Below are 24,876 nucleotides of genomic sequence, written 5' to 3'. Positions count from 1 at the left end.
AGCTGAGGCAGGAGGGTTGCAAGTTCAAGGCCAGCCTCAGCAACTTAGCAAGACCCTGTCCTGAAATAAAAAGTAGAAGAACTAGGAATGTAACTCAGTGGTAAAGTATCCCTGGGTTCAATCCCAGAACAACAACAAAAAAAAGATCCTAATGAATGAAAACACCAGAGACCAGAGTCCCAGTCCCAGTGCTGATCCCTCCTGGAGGAAGAGAGGGATGTGTGATCATGGAAGAGTCTGCTGGGGCCTCAGCCTTATGGTTGATGTTGGTTTTAAACCCAGAGGAGGTTGTATGAGTATCTGTCACATACTTCTCTGTCTTTTGGATGTCTCATATATCACGATGATTTTTTAAAATCCAGTTTGATAGAAATTAAAGTTGCAACTTCTCATACATTTAAAGTTTCTTTCCTTCCCCACATTTCACAGCCCATCCACTCTCAGAAACTTGCAGTAAGTAGGTGACAAGATATGGTTCATATTTTTCCTTCCTCTTCCTTCATCTCAGAGTCCCTACAGAATCAAAGGAGGGGAGAGAACAGAAGAGGGAGAGAGAAAGGGAGAGGAGGGGTAAAAGGTCCTACTGGAATGGAGCAGTTTGGGTTTGTCCTTGCTGCCCTCACAGAGACCCAAATGGGTGAGTTTAGAGTTTCCTCCTATTTAGTCCTCTAACCCCCCACCTTGTCCTGTAGGGACCCCCCACTATTCCTTCACCTGGAAAAATTCTGTACACCTTCTGGGCAACCACTCGGCTAGTCCCCACTCTCCAGGGTCTATCTCTGGAGGTCCCACCTGCTGGACTCCTTTTGCTGGGGTCATCTCACATGGCAGGAAAGTCTTTCAAGACAGCTCAGGGCCAACCTTTTTGTACAATGTCCACTCTGGACTCACAGGAGACACCCATTATTTTGCCCTCCCAAGTCTGCGAATGTAGGACATCACTGGACCCTCCTCTCTCCCTTTGCTGTCAGCAGCTCCAGCCAGCCTCTCATCTTGAGGCAAAAGTCACACACAGGTCCATGTGATGAACAGACTTCCTGGGACACAGGTCTACATGTCCATGGTGTTCACTTGAAGTCCCCGACTCTTGGGGTCATTTTCCTCCTTCTCACGTGAGCCATCCCATAACCCTCTCCAAAGAAGTATTCCCTGTCTGCTCAGATCCAGTTTCTTTGTGTGGGCCGAAGGAGGATGAGACCATTGAGGACACAGCAGTGTGGGCACTCCCTTGTGACCACCTGACACTCCTGTTTAGAAAGCGGGCTGCAATGTCACCTGCGGATCTCATCCGCAATTTCAAATATAGAAAAAATTCATTAAAATCTTTTTAAGGCAAAAAAATGCTGTAAGACGGGAGTCCCACCCCATCTCCCCCTCCCCTGCCAAATGGCAGGTGGCTTAATGTCAAACTCAATTCAGTAAAAAGCAATTCTCCAAAGAGACCCAAAACATTAGGTTTCATATATACCATCAAGGGACTCAGATCAAGAGGAACAGGTGGGGCAGGTTTTCTGTGGGCATTCTCCACAAATATCTGTACAAACTATGTATAACCCACTATGTTTCCCTTTTGGCAGTAGCCATCAGAAAAGCTCAAACTTATATCCAGGGCCCAGCTTCCATAATTAACTCACACCGTAAACATGTCCTTGTTTGCATCTGTCCTATTTCATTTTGAGTTTCAATTTACAAAAGTAATAGTCATACCATTTCAGGAAGTAGGTGGAGATAGGAATCCTCAATAAATGTTAACAAGTAAAGAACACGAAGAAGGTGACAAGAATGGATTTGTATGGAATTTAGGATATCTGCCATAAGCCCCATTATTTCTCCTTCAGTCTAAATAATGTCATTTATTTGTAATAGGTCAAGAAAAGTTTTAAAGATGTGGCAATTCATGGACCAGTCTGACATCGAGACCATGAGGAGCCTGAAGGATGCCATGGCTCAGCACGAGTCCTCCTCCGAGTACAGAAAGGTGGTGACCCGCGCGCTGCACATCCCTGGCTGCAAGGTGGTTCCGTTCTGTGGGGTGTTTCTGAAGGAGCTCTGTGAAGTACTTGATGGAGCCTCTGGCCTCATGAAGCTTTGCCCGCGGTACAATTCCCAAGAGGAGACTTTAGAGGTGAGGCCTTTCAGAGCCAGTGTGCTCTTTGGAGCCATTATCGCTGCTTGTCCCATCAGCCCTGTTGGTACTCACTATCACATGGAGACATCACATTGAGTGCACAGTAGTCCTTGTTATGTTGTTTCTGGGTAGCAGGTAGGTTCTAGGAAGTGCTGGAGAAAAGAATGCCAACCGGCACTGTTTGGGGCTCCTTATTGTTGGCTAGGTTTCATGTGACACTGTTTTAGTACCAGTGGAAGAGGGTGTTATTTCTGGCTTTTATTTTAAAGGCAGCAGGTTTTTCTTATTGGGTGGGAATGCCTAGAGTCAGGGGATAAAGAAGGTCAAGGGAAAGTGTTACCTTCTCCAAACCAGTGGGAGAAAAAAATGGGGCAAGTCAACACTGTCTTCTCTCCATGCTTCGTGGGAAGATGCTCAGAAAGCTGGTGTCTCATCCAAAGACGCGCTCCAGGGTTCAGTCCCTGCTGCCCACGCTTCTCCCAGGCCCACTGTTTCCTGTTCCTGTAGTGGAGAGGATAGTGTGAGCCTGGACCCAGGGTGTTGGGCATTGGAAAAGAGGGCATTGAACAACTGGAAAAATAAGATAAGAAAATCTCCCTCTGGGGTGTTTAAAATGAAAGAAGGGACTAAAAAGATTTTTTTTTTTAAAGAACTTTACAGAGATTTTGAGAATCTCATATCTGGAAGTCCCAAATCCAAATCCAGGGTGATTCTCACCATTGTACCAGTATTCACCACCTATAATCCACACCCAGCCTAGTAAGAGTGGAAAGACAGCTAAAAACCTCATACTGGCATCATCTGGTACCAGAAAGACTTGAGACCCCTCCACCATCCCCAGCTATCCCAGCAGGTACAGGCAATGCCACTGACTGACAGCTCTCAGGTTTATCACCTGTGATACAAGTGCAAGAAATAAAGAAGGCTGAAAGTGAGCCAAGCAACACCCACACCAGCCCCTCCTGTCCTAGGAAGAGGGAAACTCACATCTCTGGGCCTAGCTGCAGCTCTCACCTCTGATGAGTGAAGCTTTCTCATCAGAAAACAGATATTAAGAGCTTTTTTTTTTTTTTAACATATTTATTTATTTATTTTTTTAGTTATTGGCAGACACAACATCTTTGTTGGTATGTGGTGCTTGAGCCACATCCCCAGCCCGATATTAAGAGCTTTAAAACCGGGGCTGGGGATGTGGCTCAAGCAGTAGCGCGCTCGCCTGGCATGCATGCGGCCTGGGTTCAATCCTCAGCACCACATACAAACAAAGATGTTGTGTCCGCCGAAAGCTAAAAAATAAATATTAAAAATTCTCTCTCATAATATATATATATAATATATATATATAATATATATATCTTTTTTATATAAAATATATATTTTTTATATAAAATATATATATATATCTTTTTTTATAATATATATATATATATATATATATATATATATATATATATATATTATAAAAAAAAGAGCTTTAAAACCACCCAGGGAGCCAGATGCTGTGCACACCTGAAATCCTATCGGCTCGGGAGGCTGAGACAGGAGGATCGTGAGTTCAAAGCCTGCCTCAGCAAAAACGAGGCGCTAAGCAACTCAGTGAGATCCTGTCTCTAAATAAAATAGAAAATAGGACTGAGGCTGTGGCTCTGTGATCAGTGCCACTGAGTCCTGAGTTCAATCCCCAGTACCAAAGAAGGGGGGAAAAAAAAGCACCCAGGGGTCACTGTCCCACCAGTGGATGTATGAATAATAAAGTTAAAAGGCACCATTTCTTAATGTTTTCCTTGGACCCCCTTCATTTCATCTGGTTTTGTAGCATGGTATGCTTTCATCATGGTGTTCCTCGATGCTGCGTACAAGGGTATTTTATCCGTAACTCTGCCCTTCCTCTGTAAAGTGGCTAACCTTCTCCCTAGGGAGCTCTGAAATAATATTGCTTTTTGTGTTTTAAATCCGAATGGAGTGTTGACTCCTGCAGGGACTAAAGTTGTCTCAGTGGAAACAAATTTGAGTTTTGATATTTCACGTGGTGAAATGAAAAAATGTTTTTCCTGGAGGTTCTTGTTTTCTTTCCAATAAAATAGGCACAAATGCTGTTATTTATTGCTATTATGATTTCCTTTCCCTAGCCAAGTAGGTTATTCGGACGTATTATATTAAGTTGCAATAGAAAACTCTCCATATATTTTTCCGTAGTTCGTAGCAGATTACAGTGGACAAGATAATTTCTTGCAACGAGTGGGACAAAATGGCTTAAAGAATTCGGAGAAGGAGTCCACCGTCAACAGTATCTTTCAGATCATCAGAAGCTGCAGTCGAAGTCTGGAGACAGAGGAGGAGGACAGTGCCAGTGAAGGGGACAGCTCTAGGAAAAACTCCCTGAAGGAGAAAACCCGATGGCAGTAAGTTTTTCATATGACAAAGGGGGGACTGAGCATTTCTTCAGTTTATTTTTAACTGATACATAAAAACATAAGTATTAATAGGGTACCTGTTACTCCTTTAAAAAAAAAACTAGGGCTATCCTGCCATTTTTTTAAATTCAGCAAATTAAATTTCAGAAGTAAAAACATGATCTTTTATTCTTTTCACAGTTTCCGTAGCAGTGGTTTTTAATCCTTGGACAGGGTGCTGGGATGGATATCTTTAATTTAAAAAATACTTTGGTAGGCTGGGGTGATACCCCAAAACCAGTACTTTTAGCAGCTCTGCCCAACCTCTGGATGATTCCAAGTCAGGAGTTCAAGATTCCCTGAAGTTGAGAAACACTGCTCCACGAGGTGTTTTAAAGTTAGCCCTACTCATTCAAGGGATTTGGTGCTTCGTAATTGTTCTTACTGTTTATCAGTGGACACTACAGCCCAGCCAGACCTGCTTACCCACAGCCAAAAGAAACACAGAAATCAGTGGGTTGGGCATCCCTTGCCTTTCTTCAAAGTCTTTTACTCATGGTTAAGCCTAACCTCAATGGCAAAGGCTGGCTTGGGGAAGAACCCTGTCAAGCTACACAAAATCATTAGGTCTACTAACTTTGATATCTTTGCCATCAAAGGCTTTGTTTGTGATCAATACTCATGACCCTGCCATCATCCTGGAGTCTACATACATGTGTATGTGGGTTTGTAAGCCGTTGCTCTGTGTGTGTGTGTGTGTGTGTGTGCGTGTGTGTGGTTTGCATGTACTTTCACTGGGAATGACAGATCGTGTTTTTAGAAAGTAATTTCTTTGGAGTTGTGCTAGATTCTTAAAATTGATTGTCAATACAAAAATGAACATCTTGTGTCTGAAGTTCTGATGCTATTATGTTTTAAGGAGATAAATCTAATTTCCAGATTTCTAAGGCCTTTGGGCTTTCTTCCAGACCTCCCTCCTTAGCTTGTTCCCTCAGAGGGACTAGTGCTCCAAGATTAACTGTTACTGCCCTAGTGTTTAAATAGCTTGCAGATCTCATATACCATTTTTGTTATTGTTTGAATTTATCTCAGCTCAGAAAACATTCGAATGTCCTCTCAGTGACAAGTTGCTGACATTAGTGGCAATCTATGCATAGAAAGAAGACCATCTGCAGAGCAGCACATCTGCACAGGAAGCATCTCATCACCATTTAAGTCCTTAGTCTATGCCTATAATATCTGCCCATCTCTCTATATAGGTATCTATGTGACCATCCAGCTGCTTCCACAAAAGATTTTTAGGCATTTGTAAGAATAAATATGAATATTTGATTTTAAAGGGAAGTAAAATAATGATAAGAAAAATAAAATATACAAAAATGTACATTATATTGTCTGTACAATGACTGAATTTTGTTTCAAGATTCTTAGTGGCCAAAGGAAAAAGGGAATCCTGATTCATTACAAAGTTCACAAGTATTTGTAAGAAAAATCAAACAGTTGCTTGGAAGAAGCATGCCTTCTTCTCATGGTAAGATCTGACTAAATTCCATCCTCAGATCCTTCTCTTAAGAATACATCATCCCTGCCAGGCACGGTGTTACACGCCTATAATCCCAGCAGCTCAGAAGGCTGAGACAGGAGGATCATGAGTTCAAAGCCAGCCTCAGCAACAGCAAGGGACTAAGCAACTCAATGAGACCCTGTCTCTAAAAAAAATACAAAATAGAGGTGGGGCTGTCGCTCAGTGGTTGAGCGCCCCTGAGTTTGATCCCCAATACCCACCTCCAAAAAAAAAAAAAAGAATACATCATCTCTGGCTAGATTAAATAATGAATTTCATATGATATCCTTTTATAGAAGCCTTCATATAGGATGGGGTGTTATGTAAAGATATCAGCTTCCTAAAATACTTTCAGGAATGCCCCTTTGATTGAGTCCCAGAGACCTAGACTCAGCTTTCTTTTTACCCTCCTTTTCTGTACCCTGGGCTTCCTTCAAGTGATAAATTTCTTCTATGATTCTATCACTCTCATTAATCTTTTTATTTTCAATTTTCTGCTTATTCCCTTGTCCTAATCCTTTTCTCATGTACATCCCAAGAACATTCTCTTCCACTGCCCATTTTCCAGACCCTGTTGTAAGCACTCTTAGAAGGGTGAAAAAAATGCAAATATTTATTTTATGAAACCTATAAAGTCACGTTCAAATCCTCATTTTGAGACCTTTATACCTAAGTACTGATAATTGTTTCCTTATCCCAAAAGACTACCTCTCTGAAAGGAACTTCTGGTCACACACAAGAGGAGGAGGGGGTGTTTAATAGAATTCCCTGAAGTCAGATCAGCAAGCACTATTTCTATGACCACCTGCCTCTGCCTGGGAATCCATTCTTGATTCATAGCCCTACATTAGAATGTCCAGTGCAGGACAGTATGTGGCAAGCAGATCTCAAAAAGCCAGAAGAACTCTGCTTCATTGATTTGACTGAAATGAAGACAGAGATAATCTCCAGCCCCTGTTCATGTGGCAGCCACCAGCTCTGTGAAAATTATTTTGAAGAAAGAAAGGATAAGCATAGCATGGCCCTGTAGCTCATGCAGGCTGCAGGAAGGGGTGGGGTATGATTCCTCCCAGACTCTGAGCTACCAGAGTCCTGCCAGAAAACCTGCTGCAAGTCCTCCCAGAAAACCCAGAAAAGTGATCATAGAAAGTTCAAGATCTCAACAGTAATAGAGTTCAGAGAGTCTCATTGTGTCAATGGAATTTTAAGGTAAGCTTGGCTAAACTCTACAGATGAAGAAGTTGTGCTCAGAAAGCTGAAGTCCCTTGCCTACATAACAAATAGCAGACGTGGTCCACAAGTCTGACCATGTGCTCAATCACAGGGCAGGATCCTTTGTCCCACAGTAATTAAGGCATTTCTTTGAACAGAAGAGGGGCTACCCTTCAACTTCTTTTCATACCTAGTTTCATATGTGGGTCAGGAACTCCTGAATTCTAAAGGCATCCCAGTTATATTTCTGTGGCTGCAAAGCTCACTTCTAGTGACATTTTTTTTTTAATCTACCAGCACAAAGAGTAAATTAGCTATGTCTCTGTATGTGTAAGTCATGGAGACAGATGGGTAGTAGGTAAGCCCATTGGAAAACATGGAAATTAAAAATATAAAAGTGTGGAGAGAGGGTGTTGGGTCAGATAGGTGCTGCAAGTTCTCATTCTCACAATTTTCAGCACTGCTGACCCTCAAGAAGGACTCATACGTTTGGAGAAATGGGATGTAAGAGGAGAATAAATTCAGACAAACCCTTTGAATGAAGGCCGCTGGAACTGGTCAAGGGTTCAAAGCTTGCAGTCACATTGCCTGGGACTGTCTCGACTGAGTCTTACTGTTTGTGTCACGTGGTTGGGTCAACTTAACCTTACTCAGCCTCTCTTTTGTCATCCATAAAATGGAGATTATAATACTACTTGAGAGGGTTGACATGAGAATTATGTGAGACAGTGCATGTAAATCCAGCAAAGTGAACAGCGTCATAAGTGCCATATAAACAGTGGCTGTTGTGATTAGTCTGTCATCTCGTCCTCCAAATGCCAAGCTGAAGCTTTGGGGGTGCAAACATGTGGCCATATTGCAGGAGCACTCCTTAGTGACACTCCTCTCCCTTCCTGGAGATAGCTGTGTTCTGCATCCTCTTACTCCAAAACCTCTTAGAGACTTGCCTGAAAGATAATCTGACCTCATAGTGATGGAAAATAAGAAAGCTAAGCATAGGAAAGTTGGGTATCTGAGAAAATAGTTACCAGGATTAACCATACACACACAGGCATACACATCGATGCCCAAAACTAAGACAATGATAGCAAGCTAATCATTTATTCTCCAAAAGAGATGGAGTAGAACTTTGCAAGCAACCAGATCCCAACTTTGCAACCACCCACCACACAACATCCTTTGTTTACAGCTGACTGCTTCAGCCCAGGCTGGACCTTAATATGATCTCCCTCCTGAGCTTTGCTGGGGACACATGGGACCCTCTGTTTCTCTCTCTTCCTGTCTCTTTGGCCAATACCTGAGCACAATCTGTTTCTGTGACTTATGATAAAAAGAGTCATTTTCCTGCTGAGTAACAGTATAGGTTAATTTATCTTTTGAATCACAATTTTAAACCTGAACATCATTTTCAAGAGAAGTTGTTTGTGTGCAAGTGCTTTTGTTCTATAATATTGACTTTGTAGCTACAATCCAGGCAATAATAATATTAGCAATCTTCATTGTGCTAATATTTATTGAGATCCTAGTTTTCAGCAAACTCTGGCCTAAACACTTTACATATATTAACTTATTTTATCTTCATAACATTTTTATTTTACTCAGGATCTCACAACTGGCAGATCAGGATTCAAATTCAGGCTAGCTGACTGTGAAGTCCACATACTACCCAGATATAATTTTAGAGACTTCCTGTAGTTCAGAAAGGGGCTGGGTTAATTAAATGCTAGAATTTTCCAGAAAAAAAAAATAGCTTTAGAAACACTAGATTTTTATTACTTATTTTCAGGTCATTTGAAAAAGGTGATTTTTTTTCTATCTTAAAACATTAAATTTAGGCTTATGATTCATGTCCAAGTAATGATTTTGAATTTGTAGAAAGTAATGAACACTTACAAAGAAAATATAGAACCAGGTTGGCAAATAGCCCTTTGGCACCTAGTATGAGATTTTCATTGAAGAACATTAGAAAAGTGTTTGGCTGTTAATTTATGGTTCCTAACTAGAGAACGCTATGGAAGTCCTGAGAAGTAAGATAAAAACCACTCTATTTTCACTCCTTGGTCTTTTCCCTAATGCATATGACCTAAGAGTCACAAGGTTGTTTCTTTGCTGACCAACCACGTCTTTTATCTTTGACCAATATTATTTGGTTTCTAAACAACTCATAAGGTTCTACATTATTCCTTGTAGACCCACAGAAAATTGTTTTCAGAGAGAATCAGACATAAAACTGCACAAAATTCACTCCATCATCTAAGAGACCAATAAAAAAAATACTACTAGTTTCCTGCTTGAAATGAACTTATTTCATTACAAACAATTGTCAGTTTTATTTTGGAAATTAGTCCCTGGAAGAATGCTCTTTAATGGAATTATTACCATCTGGCATTAGTTCTTTTTTGCATTCTGAAACAAAAACTGACCCCAAGAAAGACAGTGTCCCCTCTCTCCCGGTTTACCTCATCTCTGAAGGCAGAAGCAGGCTCCAGAAAAGCCATATAATTTGTCATCCAGACACTATTTTTCATAATGTCTAGTTTTTCACAGAAAAAAAAAAATCCCTGATTTCTCTCAGAACTTAAATGAAATATGAGAAACATTATTTCACTTGCTAAATTAAAATCAGAAGTTCTCTGTTGAAATTAACATAGGTTGTGTTTAAGTCATTGTTGATACTCACCAACTGAATCTTTTTTGCTCTTAAAAAAACAAAAACAACAACAAAAAAAGTGTGACCTGGAGAATGTGGAAATGGTCCCAAATGAAAAACTTGGCAGTAACCTCTGAAGAAAGCCCCTTTAGGGGAACAGCTGGGCTGATTTAGTCATGAGAAGTGGGGGAGAAGTGGAAGGAATGAACACTGGTCTTCTGACATTTAATTATAGTGGTGCACTTTACCGAGCCAGCTCTATGCTGTTTTCCAAGGGTCATCTTATTCCATCTCTACTCTTACTCCGTGAGATGAGCATTGTATTTTTGCCATTTAACAGATAAGTGAAATAAGGCCCAGAGAATTCAAATGTTTTGACCAAGTCACACAGCAAACAGTTGGTAGAGTTGAACATGAAGCCCAGCTGACTACAGAGGGCATATTCCTAACCAGTACATGAAGTATGAAACAGTTGTGGAGGTGAACAAAAGCGGTGTTATGTTACCAAGAGCTGTTTCAGAGGAGTGGAGCTATATTGTACAAGCAGGATTTTCATTCTTTTCTCATGAAATGTAAAGTAAGAAAAATGCACAAAATATAATGTATTTGCACCAGCACCCAGATCTTGGATTCTATTGCCATTCTTCAAGAAAAAGAACTTCAGAAAACCTAGTGATGTTGCTCATTTCTTGCCAGAGGCAGTAGGCTACCAAGTGCCTCAAGACAATGAGAACCTTCCTTCCCAGACACCTGTGGATCAGCTCCTTCACAGTTTTGTCCAACACTCTGCTGGTAATGTCTGTGAACCAAAGAGTAGAAGAAACCTTAATCTTACTTATAACTTCTTACAGTATTGGCAAGTTCCTGCTAAGGTGGCCAGATAGAATATAGGCAATAAGGTCTCTCTTGCCTTTCCCCAGATCCACTTTATAATCCATGCTCCTGATCCAGGGAAGGGAACTTGCTAAACTTCCCAAGTAGACCAAGGGTTTGGTTTTGTTTTTGGTACCAGGGATTGAACTCAGGGGCAATTAACCACATCATCAGCCCGTTTATTTTTGAGACAGAATCTCACTAAGTTGCTTATGCCCTCACTAAATTGCTGAGGCTGGCTTTGAACTTGCAATCCTCCTGCCTCAGCCTCCTGAGTCACTGAGACTACAGGCATGCACCATCTCACCTGGCTAGACAAGGCTTTTATGTGTGTGTGCATGTGCGTGCTTGCACATGCACATATATACACAGAATGAACATCTAAGTTTGAGTGAAGGAGAACTATTCTTGCATAACTGATCACTGTGACCATATTTCCCCATGAAACTCATTTTATTTTATATTTGCCCCTATTTTAGCACAAATGTATTCAGGTCATGATTTTTGTTTGTGATTTAACTGGAAGGCAAATAAACCTACTCAATCCCAGGTTATAGAGTGTAGACAGACCAGAATCTCACCTTGGTTAGGCCTTTTCCAAGCTGGGTAACCTCAGCTTTCTCTTTCTGAACCTTGTTTTTTTTCCCACAGATAAAACAAAATAAATAAATAAAACTTACTTCATAAGTAGAACAGATTTAATGCAAAAATATTCATAAAGTTTTTAACATTGTTCCTGACACCAGAGGAAAAACTAGTATATAATCAAGATTAAGGTTGTTGATAATAAAAATATAATAATGCCTCTACTAGTTCCTTTCTTAGGCCTATGATCAGACACCCTGCTAAATGTAAGATTTTAGAATGCCATTCTAAAAAATTACCCAGTGACATTTAGCATTTTCTATTTTCTATTTTAATTTATAGTAGGATGAAACATGAAGTCCAGTATGAGTAAAAGGCTTGTGATTGGTCCCCTTCTGATTATAAGACACACCAAATTTGTGTCTCTTTTCCATCAGGTTTATAATTGGAGATTTGCTGGACTCAGAAAATGACATCTTTGAGCAAGCCAAAGAATGTGATCATCATGGATCAGAGGAGTCACAGAAGGCCTTTGCCCATGGGACAGAGCTCATCCCCTGGTATGTGCTGTCCATCCAAGCTGATGTGCATCAGTTCCTGCTTCAGGGGGCCACGGTCATCCACTATGACCAGGACACACACCTCTCTGCCCGCTGCTTCCTCCAGCTTCAGCCTGACAATAGCACTTTGACCTGGACAAAGCCCACCACCGCCTCCCCAGCCAGCGCTAAGGCAAAACTCAGTGCGCTCAGTAACACCGTCGAGCCCGGCAAATTCCCGCTACTGGGCAATGCTGTATTGAGCGGCCTGGTGGAGGGGGTCTTAGATCTGTTTTCAGCAAAGGCGGTGTACATGGGACACCCTAGCATTGATATACACACTGTGTGTGTTCAGAACAAACTGGGTAGCATGCTTCTGTCAGAGACTGGTGTGACACTTCTCTATGGGCTTCAAACCACGGACAATAGACTATTGCACTTTGTGGCACCAAAGCACACAGCTAAAATGCTCTTCAGTGGACTATTGGAACTCACTAGAGCCGTGAGAAAGATGAGGAGGTTCCCCGACCAAAGACAGCAGTGGCTGCGGAAACAGTATGTGAGCCTCTATCAGGTAAGGGGTGCAGCCATTCCTCACTCCAGAACCCGTCATCCTCAAGAACAGGCACTTGGCAATTAGACCACCAGGTTCCCAGTTCTGCCACTTACCACCTCTGTGACCTTGTGCATTTTTTACTTAACCTCTTGGTACCACAGTTCTCTTATCTATAAAATGGAAATGATAATACCTGTTGTCTACCTATGAGAACTGAGTTAATATGTATAAAGCTACAATGTAAATTAAAATGTATAAGGAACAGTGTCTGCTCATGGTAGGCCCTGTTATTGTTTTGTATGTAATAGTGATTATGCTTACTATAGTTTTTTAATCTAGAAAAAAGCCAGTTAGCACAAACAATTTCACTGACGCAGGGTTTCAGTCAAAAATGTGGTAATCTGAATGATTTTATTATTAATTAGAGAATAGCTGATACATTGGAAACCTTCCCTTTGGAAACTGAAATCCTGATTCATTGCCTAGTGTGTTGTGTGGCTCTTGGAGAGCTACTTTCCTTATTGGATTGCTGCCTAATTGAAGAACTTTTGAGTTTAAAAGAAAGCCTCTCAAATGTGTGATCATTCTTACCTGAAGTTCATGTTCACTAGGTTTACAGTGACAATAGCCCTTAGCAGGCAATTTTCAAAAACCAGCTGCTTAAATTGAGTTTTTCATTAACCCTAAGTTGTCAGGTCCTTCAACACTCCAGCTTAGAGTGGTGACAGGCCTGGGCTAAATGAGATGGTGAGGAGAGACACCAGCGTTAACTAGAGTATCATGCTTGTCAAGGAAGGAGAGGGTATATTGCTGAGAAAATGAGTCATAAATCCTCCCATAAGGTGACGCTGTTGAAATGGCATTGTCAATTTGATCATATCAAAGTATTCAGTTTTAATTTATTATGCTTTTCTGTCTTGATGGGGAAAATGTCTTTTCTTATTAGTATCATAGGACAATTAGAATTATGACCAAAATTACTCACATGGATGACTTCATCTATAACATGATTCTCAAAACATTTTTCCTCCTAGGAAATTAGCAGAGACACATATAATGCCCCTTCTTTCTACTTTCTCCACACCCGTGAGTGATTATAAGCAGAGATCATATCCTGAATAACTAATTTGAGTAATTAATTAGTAAACAGAGAGACCTATATATTCATATATGCTGATGCTACATCACACAAAACCAGTGTTAGTTAACTCATCTAAAATGGAAACCAAAATACCTGCTTCCTGTGTGTTGTACGGGAAGCTTTCAGTGCCTGTGAACTATTTGGAAAAAGGCCTTTAGGGATTATTATGAGTACTGATTTTTAAATGGGATTATTCCTCAACCTTGCAGAGTCAAGGGAAAAAAACCATCAAACATAGACATAAGTCAGTCTTTGAGCTTAATTACAACCCCAGTCACAAAGCCTATGTGCTTTAGTTTCTCCATCTGTTTTCTTCTCAAGATGATAGCATAAGTAACTGGATTCATGCATAAAATGTACTGCTTTCTCATTTACCCCTGCAGCCTTCAGCTTTTGCTGAAGGAGGCACAAGCTAAAACCAAGGACAGCAGATGAAGAGGTAAAAAGTGCCATTGGAGCAGAGACAGAAGGGACCAAGAGAAGCCCCAGTCTAACACTGCAAACAGAGCCCTGCCCCCATCCTCCACAGGAACTAAGACACTGCAGGGTAGAAGCCAGATAGTTCCATGTATCTCTGTCACTTAAGAAATGTGGAAATTCTTCCTCAGAGATCATGCTACAGGAGTCACTTAAGAAGACAGGCACCATGCCTTGAAAATAGACATTCAAAGTTTCTTCCAGAAGAAAAACGTGGAAAAGGCCAACAGACCAATATAGACTAATGTACACCAGTTTCCTAAATTGTCTCAGGGACAGTCAAATGGATTTGCTACTTAAAGAGCAAAAGGCCAAATGGATCTTTTGTTAAATGTTAAATGTCCATGGATGATGGATTTTTCCTGACTCTACAAGGCAGAAGAATAATCCTAATTAAAAATCAATTCTCATAAGAGCCCCTGAAGACCTTTTTTCCAAGTAGCCAACCACACTGAAAGCTCCCTGGGGAATACACAGGAAGCAGATATTTTAGTTTCCATTTTAGCTGATTAACTAAAACTGACTGTGCTATGTAGCATTAGCATAATGTTAAAATTATTTATAATACACGTTAGCCCATAAAGTGCTCTGATATGTCCTAGTTCAAAAAAAATAAAATAAACTATTTAAATATCTATCTATAAGTTAAAAACATTTTTGAGAAATCTCTTGGATTTTTCCAAACTTCTGTTAATAGTCCTAGAAGAGCATTTCTTTATCCCCAGTTTGGGAAATGTTTATATAAGCAATAAAAATAATCTTTCCAGCATTGGAGGAGAAAACATGAAAATAAAGGACAGTAAACTGTCCAGAAACATTGATGTTAATTAAGAAAGATAAACTAACATATGAGCTCTGGCTTCAGGTTTTCCTGGGCATTGCTGAGAGCCGATAATTCTGGGGGTATTTGGAAGGGGCTTCTGAAAGCTGCAAGGGGTAAATACAGGATTATCAGGTAAACATCTTTGGTTGTAATCAACAGAAACAGGTTCTCACAATCTACAGGGGTATAGATTAGTTTAACAGTGTTCAAAATGTCATATGAAAGATATGCCAAGAGGTAAAAGTGTGTGGGTATATTAAAAGGAATCAATTTTCTAGTCTTCTTCACGTGAACTCTTTTCTAAATCTGAGAAAATGCCTTCACACTCAACAGTCCTTCTCACACAATAAGGAAGAAGATATATCCTTTACCCAAACAAGAGATTATTATCTTAAAAAAAACAAAAGATTCAAACTGCATTTTAGTTCCCAGAAAGCTTCCTTAAAATATTTGAAAAAAAAAAAAAAAGGCACCCTGCCTATTTCTGGCCTAATATTTTGAAGGGTAAGTTTTGGTCCATGTTGGGATGTTCTGAAATTAGAAAACCCCAAACAGCAAAAGCTAATAGGGCTGATTCTTTTATGTGTAAACTGTAACAGATCTATTGAAATTTTAAAGATGTGTAGGCTAAAAATGCATAGGTAAAGGCTTAACAAAACTTCTTTCAACTGTATAGAGTATATTATTCATTAAGCAGTTAAAAACTATTTGCTAAAGTGTGTCATGAAATGTTCATCCCAGTTTGGAGTCACTCTTAGTGACTCTCAGCAGGGGCTCTCTTCAGCAGGCCTGAATCAAGTGGAATGATCTCCAGCCATGTTCATCCCCTGTATTGCTGCATTCAGGAATCCCATTCCAGGGAGAAAGATTCGGATTGGTTTATTTGGACCATGCACCAATCATTGGTCAAGGGATGCTATTCCACTTTGATCAACAGATTCATTGAGATTATATTCAATGGAAAAGAGATAAAGTAAAATTGGGAAATGGCTGGAGAAGAAGGAAGTGGATAATGGACAGGCATAAGTTACAGATGTCCCACTACAAGAGGTCACCTAAAGGTTTCTATGTCAATTGCCCAAGTTACTCAGCATCCTGGGATTCAAAAGGTAGTATTCACAGCAAGTCATAAAATCAGATAGTCACTGAACATTAGGATGAAGGAGTAAGCATGCACACACAAATTCTCTTTATTATTTGCATATGATCTGCAACAAAGCAAAGCACTGTTAGCAAGCACTTCCTTGGAACTGTAAAGGAGGACTACTCTTAAAATTTTCAGAAAGTAGAGACAGTACATGGAAATTAATTTTAAAGAAACTCTTTTATGCAGTGTGTGAAATAGCAATATTGTGTTTAATTTAGATGTGGCTTTTTGTGGTTTTATTAACTGATTTTGCTGACTTGTGGAACGAGTCATTGACCATTGTTTAGTTAAGTAAATCCCTGCCATTACTCATTTAAAAGATGTTGCTCAGAGTTGCCTTGCAAGCAGTAGCTATTGTAAACCACTATCTCCCCCTTGAGTGTGTGTTGCTGCTCACAGTATCATAATCTCCTTGGTATTCTAAGTCCCATGAGCTCTCCATCCATCTTCAGATTTCAATCACTCAAGAGGATGACAACTCAACTGTTTGAGGACCTCCCCAGGGCCCTCCAAAGTGAATTTCACATAGGCCACATCCCCTCTATTTCAAGTCAGACTTTCCTGAGCATCAAATTAGATGAGAATCTACTTGATGTGATATAGTAGTGGACAAATAAAAGTTAATTTTACTTAAATAGATCCCCACCCTGTTTTCAACTCTCGAGACCACCAAGTCCTCCAAAGGATCAATTTGCAAAGTAAGTCTTAATGAATTCTCCTACAGTGTTAGTTTTGAAGCCAGGATGCAAAATATTTTTTATCCCAGTTGATGTTTGTTTAAAGCACATCACCAGATCCTATCAGGATGTGACCAGGATAGCAGGGAACCCTATGAAATGTTCAGCAGGGAGTTCTAAGATTCAGAAAACACAGCCAGAACCACATGGGTGGCCAGGTCAATTATTCTTACGTGGCTGCCTGTGCCTCTCCACCTCTGGGGATTTCCTGGGAACCATTAATACATTTACTTCCACATTGCTTGCCCCTTCCTTATTTGTTCAGCATGTGGTTCTTTTTAGGAGGATGGCCGGTATGAAGGCCCAACCTTGGCTCATGCTGTGGAGTTGTTTGGTGGCAGACGATGGAGTACTCGAAACCCCAGCCCTGGGACATCAGCAAAGAATGCTGAGAAACCCAATGTGCAGCGAAATAACACCCTGGGCCTAAGCACCGCCAAGAAAAAGAAGAAAACCCTCATGAGGGTACTGTGTTATTTGCTTCTTAAGCTCTATACTCAATCTTCCAGGATTATTGTGTGGCCTATATCACCTTAGGTTATTTGAGTTGGGGACTACATGGGGTATAAAACAAATGTCACATACCTCTTGCTACCAAGGCCAGGACCAGGAACCAAGCCAACACCAGGAAAAGGTGAAGTCCATAGAAGAATTCAGAGACATAAACAAAACAGTGCAATCTAAGTTGCTGTCCAATCCTTTGCTATGGGACCAGCAAGAAGAAAAATACAGAGCTAAGAGGCAGGCAGAGAAGACGGCACAGAGCAGTTCACTGATGGGTCTAGAAAGATGTGTAGGAGTTCGCCAAGCAAATAATACAAAGGACAGCAGCCCTGGCAGACGAGACAGCAGAGAGGCATGGAGTCATAGCTTGTTCAGGGAAGCACAGGCCACTCTGGGTAGCTGAAGCATCAGTACTGAGTTGGGCAAGAAGGGGCTAAAAGAGAACAGGAGTCACATTATGAAGGTCCTAGAGGGCCATAATGCTGTATGTGGAACACTACCTAAGATATATTTTCACAATATACTATAAATCATATTTAACCACTGTAACATGATAGCATATTTGCTTCGTGACTATCTAAAAAAAAAAATGCCCTTTTTTACATACACGAGGCTGTTGATAAACAGCAGACCTTTATCTGCTTCACAATTGTGTCTGTACACAGAGATTCCAGGGCTCATATGTGTCCTCTTTTCGGCCTCCCTCTGTTAGCTGCCTTGCAATGAAGAACAAACTGGGCAGCATGTCAGGAGGACACGTGGTCAGCCTTAACGGGTCTTTCCTGGCCTCAGCTGGGGGAGAGAGTTTCGAAGGAGAGTGGGTTAGAATAGAGCCCTGCCCAAACAACAGCTGTGGGGAGAGTGAAAAAACGGGCCAGGAGCCATCTGATCTTTGTGTTCCCAGGGTGAGAGTGGAGAGGCAACTGACGATGAGATGGCAACTCGAAAGGTCAAAATGTACAAAGAGTGTCGAGGCCGGAGTGGTTCTGATCCTCAAGATACAAATGAACAAGAAGAATCAGGTACAGGAGATTTGTGAGTTTTAATGTTATAGGAAAAACACATTTGGTTTAAGTTGTGATTTAAGCATTGTAGACATTCTTAACAAAACTTAAATATACTTTTTTTAAAAAACCAGATGATGAAACCAAAAAGATACTTAAAAGTACCTAAAAGGCACTTCTACAAACATAATCTACTTGGAACAAAATTCTCACATTATTATAATTAACTTGCCATTATTGGCAGGTAATAGTTGATGAACAAGATACAATTTGATGGATTAGATGAAAGATTCTCAACCCTGGCTAGAGAGTAGAGCTTTTAAGAATATATCTCCAAGTCCTGGCCACACCCAAGACTGACTGATTTAGACATTTTGGGGCTAGAACCTGGGCATCTGTATACTTTTAAGTTCCCCAAATGATTGTAATGTGTAACCAGTTGAGAATCCACCACATTAGTCCATTCATCAAAATATTTTGATGCATAGGTTGGTTTGCTCAGACATCTTTGGTTTGTATTTGATTTCTGAGGAAAATACAATATGAGCAGTTCTTTTTTTTTCATCTTTCATCCTTACAGAGGCGAATGCCATCGCTAGCCTTCCCAATCCTCTCCCTTCCAGAAGAGCCCACTCTTTGACTACAGCTGGGTCCCCCAACTTGCCTGCCGGGACGTCATCTCCCATCAGGCCAGTCTCCTCCCCTGTGCTGTCTTCTTCAAACAAGAGTCCGTCCAGGTGGGGCCTTAACATGATAAAACTGAAGGGCCCTTCCCATCATTCCAGTTGTATGGAAGGGCACATGCTTCCAATTGTCTGTGGAAAGACTGGTTCCAAATTTTAAATGATCCCAATTTTCTTGATTTTATACTACCTTCTGATTGTGCTTACTTATTTGAGAGACCAACCCTTCAAAGTAGCTGTGACAAAATCTAAGCTGTGATTCTCTAAATCTGCACTGTCCAATATAGTAGCCACTAGCCACATGTGGGTATTTGAATTCAAATTTAAATTAATCAAAATTAAATTAAATTTAAAAGCCAGCTTCTCATCACAGTAGCCACATTTCAAGTGCTCCATAGTTACAAGTGGCTAATGGTCACAAAGCTGAACACTGCAGATAGAGCACATTTCTATCACTGTAAGAAGTTCTGTCGGCTAGTACTTAGTACTGCTCTAAGTGAAGAATAACTTAAGTTTTAATATAAGCTACCTGGCACTTCACTATTGGTGAAATATACTTAATCCTCAGATATGAGAAAAGTTATACATGCCTGGAGAAATGAATTCAAATGTAAGCCTACTGGATATGTTTACATATAATTCTAAAGCTGGTATTATATTAAATTATCATATAAGATTCATATAAATAGCAGACTTGAAACAAAATCTACCTTCTCAGAAAAAGAAACATGTTAAAATGAAAGACTTCCAGAGAGAACAAGAATGGCTACTACATCTCCCTCCACTCATATAGTTCAAATATTTCAAATAAAGTTAAAGAAATTCAGAGAATTCATGTAGAACCACGATAAAACAGGTACTCTTCACCTATCCACAGAGGAGTGAGTCTGAGCACACATTGATTTTGGAAATGTCAATTTCACACACACACAGACACACACACACACACACACACATACACCACATACATATATACACTACACACATGCACACACCACATTCATTCATTCATATTCTCTCTCTCTCTCTCCCTATTGATAAGAATACTATAGCAAATTATCTTTTAAAGGAAAGAATCTTGCCAAAGCAATGCTTGCCTTGAATCCCAGTTACTTGGGAGGCTGAGGCAGTAGGATTCCAATTTCCAGGTCAGTCTGGACAATTTAGCAAGACCCTGTTTCAAAATGAAAAGAGCCAAGGGATAGTTCACTGGTAGCATTCTTGCTTAGCATGCGAAAGGTTCTGCTTTCAATCCCCACCCCCCCACACACACATAGAAGAATTCTTTCTCTCAATGAGTAAGGAACTTGTACGTTAACCTTTTTATATTTACAACTGGCTCAAATGGGTCAGGGAATATAGGAATTCTTCTTACCACCCTTGAAACCTTCTTCAAATTTAGGTTTACAACAAAACTGAAAGTTAACAAAGAGTTGGTTCCCTTTACATTTTACTTTCAGCCTATACAGGATCCTGGGGAAACAAAATAGCCAAACAACCTTGATTAAATGGCTTTTCCCTTTACTTCAGTCACTCATGAGCAGAAAAAACTCTTTTGAAAGAGAAAACTAACATGCCAGATCAAAGATCAGAGGCCCCAACCCAGGAGACCCCAGGGGTCCATACCCACTCAACCATTCTAAAACAGAAAGAAAAAACAAAGCAAGAGAAGAAAATCAGCCAGAATGCTGTTAAAGGAGAAAGCAAGATTGAGCCCTAAGTCTAGCAGGAGAAAGAGTGGACATAGAGCTTCCTAGAGTCAGGAGATGAGTCCTACAGTCAGGAGGCTAGAAGTAAGGAACAGGGTGAACTTATTGTTTAAATGCAAATGTTGAAGCCACAATTCTCCCCTTCCTGAACCTATGCTTCTTATGTCCTGCTCTGTGCTGATTTTCAACAACCTAAGCCTGTAAATCTGTCAATTGGTGATGCTGTCCCAGTGAGGGAGGTGACCTTCAGCTGTCAACACAAAACAATTTTCCCTCACCAAACATTGTTAGTGAGGTTGAGAATAGACTGTGACTGTTTATTATTATATTCTCTGTACTCTCTTACATATTTGAAATATTTTTTTAAAAGCCCAAGGTAATAAAAACAAAGATTATGTTCATTAATTTGACTAAAAACTATAATCAAAACATTTCACTTGCTATTCTGTCAGGAAATCAGTATAGAAAATTTAAAAGGTGAAACATGGAGATAGTTTTTGACTCATTTGACTGACATTTTTATATTGAATGGTCGCAGCCGTCGCAGATACAGATATAATCCTTTGGCAGATTTGGCTACTTTCCATTCTTAATGTGTTTTCTGACTCACATTTTCCATTAATATTAAAAGCTCTTCCCTATTTTCATTGAAGAACTGATTAAGAAAGGAAGAAGAAAAGATACTGCAGTACCTAAAACTTTCCTCTTAAATGGGTTCCTTTAATTCAGATTATAGAAAAGAACACATATATTTCCATGGATTATGATTGAGTAATTCTGGTCTCATTTAAAAGTGACTTTTCTTCAGAATCACTGAACTTAGAAGTTTTACCCCCATTGAGCTGTGGTTTTCAAAGAACTGCTTTGATTAGTAGAGGAGTATTAACCTTAACTTTGTGCCCTTATTAAATCAGATGGAAACATGATGTGGCTTCAACAGATTTCATTTTATTTCCTCACACAATGTAGATCAAGGGAAATAGAAAGAGAGGAGAGGAAAACAGAATCGACTTAAATGACTTGCAATCCATCATTTTGCTCATGTTGCTAACCAGAAAACATGTGTTGGGGCAGAGTGACTGGAGCATCCCAGTTTGCCCATGACAGCCCTGTCTTTCTGCAGTGCCTGGAGCAGTAGCAGCTGGCACGGGCGGATCAAAGGAGGAATGAAGGGGTTCCAGAGCTTCATGGTTTCAGACAGTAACATGAGTTTTGTTGAATTTGTTGAGCTGTTCAAATCATTCAGGTATGGCCTTGAAGTCCTTCTTACTCTTTCCCGGGCCCACATGTTTATAACAATACTACATGGGAGTTGTTTTCTGTTCCTCGCTCAGCGTAAGGAGCCGCAAGGACCTGAAGGATCTCTTTGATGTCTACTGCGTGCCCTGCAACCGATCCGGCTCTGAGTCGGCCCCACTCTACACCAACCTGACAATTGAGGAGAACACCAGTGACCTTCAGCCTGACCTAGGTTTGTTTAATACCTTAGGATTTCCCTTTTGAGAAATTTCTGTCTAAAAATCAAGGTCAGAGATCCAGTCACACAAGCTCCCAGCCTTTTGCAATAATGTGCTGTTACCTGGAGTTTGGTGGAACTGAATTATTTCAAGAGATCATTTGGGGCAGGTGCTATTGAAATTTTGGGCAAGGAAATTCATCATTGTTCAGCCCATATGTTCCAGGATATTTAACCAGTAGTGCCCTCCAGTCATTCCAACAACCAAAAACCCTTTCCTGACCGTTTCCAAATGTCCACGAGGTGCGTGGTGTGTCACAGTTGAGAAACACCTGGTTCTTTCCTACCTATAGGCAGGTGGGTGCTCAATCCCAGGGCAGGAGTTGCCTGCCCTTTGACTTGGACAGTCTTTGGTGACCACAGCAGAGTCCTCCTATATGAACATCCAAGACGTTTTTCCTACTATGCACACCACAGTGTCTCGTTCTATTCCCCTGGCTATCATCACCATTACCATCACCATTCATGCTATTTTTTAGTCACCTGCACATGTTAAGCCTGTCATTTTCTCCTCTGTTCTTGCTGGAACTATAAATGCAAAGAAGCAAAATAAAAAACTTTCTTTTTTCATGCAGTTGCTTCAAAATTATTTATGTTTATGTTATCCTTAAGCTAAGAATTTACCTATTGTTCAAAATGTGTATAACTATGGATTAGTCAAGTAACTGCACTTTTTAAAAAGTAATTAGACTTTATTTTGTTTTTTAAGCTTATGGGAAAATGAGCAGAATACAAAGTTCCCATATACCAACCCCATACCCCTACCCCCACCCAGGTTTCCCCTATTAGTAGTACCTTGCATTACATTTGTTATAATCGAGTTAATGTTGATACATTGTTAGTTACTAACATCCATAGTTTATGTTAGGGATCACTTTGTGTTGTATAGTCTTTTAGTTTCAACTAATGTATAATGTGTATCCACCATAAGGGTATCCTGCATATTTCACTACTCTGAAAATATTCTCTCTTCTATCTTTTCATCCTCCCTTCAGTCTTCCAAATTCTTGGAAACTATTGATCTTTTTACTCTCTCCATAATTTTGCCCTTTCTAGAATGTTGTATCATTGGAATCATATAGTGTATAGTTTTTCGGACTGGTTTATTTCACTCAGCAATGTGCATTTAAGTTTTCTCCATGTTTTGTAGCAACTTGATGGCTCATTTCTTTTAAGCTGGATAATATTCCATTGTATGGATGTACCACAGTTTGTTTATCCATTAATCTTCTGAAAGATATCTTGGTTGCTTCCAAGTATTAGCAATTATGAACAAAGCTGCTATAAATATTGGTACGTAGGTTTGTGTGTGAACATTAGTTTTGAAGTTCTTTGGGTAAATACCTAACAATGCAATTGCTGGATCATATGGTAAGTCCATGTTTAGCAATATAAGAAACTGCCAGATTATCTTCCAGAATGGTGAAAATTAAAATAACTGGTGTGAATGTATACCAGTTAGACCATTAAAACATTGCTGGTAGAGTTGTAAAAAGGTGCAAATATTTATTTTGAGAGGCAGTATGACATTTTCTTGCTAAACTAAACATACTCTTTTTGTACAATCTAGCAATTGTGGCTCCTTGGAAATTTACCCAAAAGATTTAAATTTTGTATTCACAGAAAAACTTACGTACAATTGTTGGTAGTTATAATTTGAAAGCACAGGAAAACCATAATTTTAAGACTACATCTTCAGTCTTTACATAAAGAAAAATGTAGATGTAGTTATTCTCAAAAACTGAACTCTAAATTTGGCCTCCAGTCCCTGCTGAAGCTACATTTTATTCTCATAGGATTTCAATATCATCAACCTAGCTCTTATCGATTGATTGATTGATTGATTGATTGATTTTTTTTTTATTCCCTCAACTGTGTGAAGCCAGATGTCAACACTGAGCTTGATTAATAAAGAGCTTCTCCAGTTCAATGAGTTCATAGCACCATTATCTGCGAAATGTACCTTGTGCAAGATGCTGGCATGACAAGAGTCCATGTTGTGTGGGTGACTTTGTTTCAGATTTGTTGACCAGAAACGTCTCAGACTTGGGGTTGTTCATTAAGAGCAAACAGCAGCTTTCAGACAACCAGAGGCAGATATCTGATGCCATCGCTGCTGCAAGCATTGTGACAAATGGCACTGGGATCGAGAGCACATCCCTGGGCATATTTGGGATTGGCATTCTCCAGCTCAACGACTTCCTGGTGAATTGCCAAGGGGAACACTGCACTTACGATGAGATCCTCAGCATCATCCAGGTTTGTGCTCATTTTGTGTGTGTGCACTTGCGTGTAATGCCTCTGACTTCTCTGATAATTTGCTGCTGAACATTTATTCTTTCTATGCTTCTTTCCAAAGTCTTCACATCTGAGACAATTTGAGGTTTTTGTTTGTTTGTTTGTTTTGTTCTTTTGTTTGTCTTTAAATATCAAATATACTAATGTTTTATTTAACACATAATTAACATAGACCCAATGCTGTCCATGACTCAGAGACCATTACAAGGAGTCAGTATGGGGCTGCAGATATAGCTCAGTTGATAGAGTGTTTGCTTAGCATGCACAAGGCCCTGGGTTCAATCCCCAGCATCAAAAAAAAAAAAAAAAAAAAAAGTCAGTACATAATTCCTCCTTG

At 40.0% G+C, this 24,876-nt stretch overlaps 1 protein-coding gene across 1 annotated transcript in view; it reads left to right on the top strand.

Moving 5' to 3' along the window:
• Plce1 (phospholipase C epsilon 1) overlaps positions 1-24,876 on the top strand; it is a 251,212-nt gene that overhangs the window by 170,926 nt on the left and 55,410 nt on the right. The window contains exons 5-13 of the mRNA XM_071611080.1: positions 1,867-2,125; positions 4,325-4,530; positions 11,843-12,518; positions 17,108-17,290; positions 18,234-18,351; positions 18,914-19,070; positions 21,849-21,971; positions 22,060-22,196; positions 24,262-24,500. Coding sequence (XP_071467181.1) covers positions 1,867-2,125; positions 4,325-4,530; positions 11,843-12,518; positions 17,108-17,290; positions 18,234-18,351; positions 18,914-19,070; positions 21,849-21,971; positions 22,060-22,196; positions 24,262-24,500 — 2,098 coding nt within the window. The remainder of the gene's footprint in view (positions 1-1,866; positions 2,126-4,324; positions 4,531-11,842; positions 12,519-17,107; positions 17,291-18,233; positions 18,352-18,913; positions 19,071-21,848; positions 21,972-22,059; positions 22,197-24,261; positions 24,501-24,876) is intronic.

This window comes from Marmota flaviventris, chromosome 4 (genome assembly GCF_047511675.1).
Source record: "Marmota flaviventris isolate mMarFla1 chromosome 4, mMarFla1.hap1, whole genome shotgun sequence".
Taxonomy (NCBI): Eukaryota; Metazoa; Chordata; class Mammalia; order Rodentia; family Sciuridae; genus Marmota; species Marmota flaviventris.
This window is presented reverse-complemented; position numbering and strand designations above follow the sequence as displayed.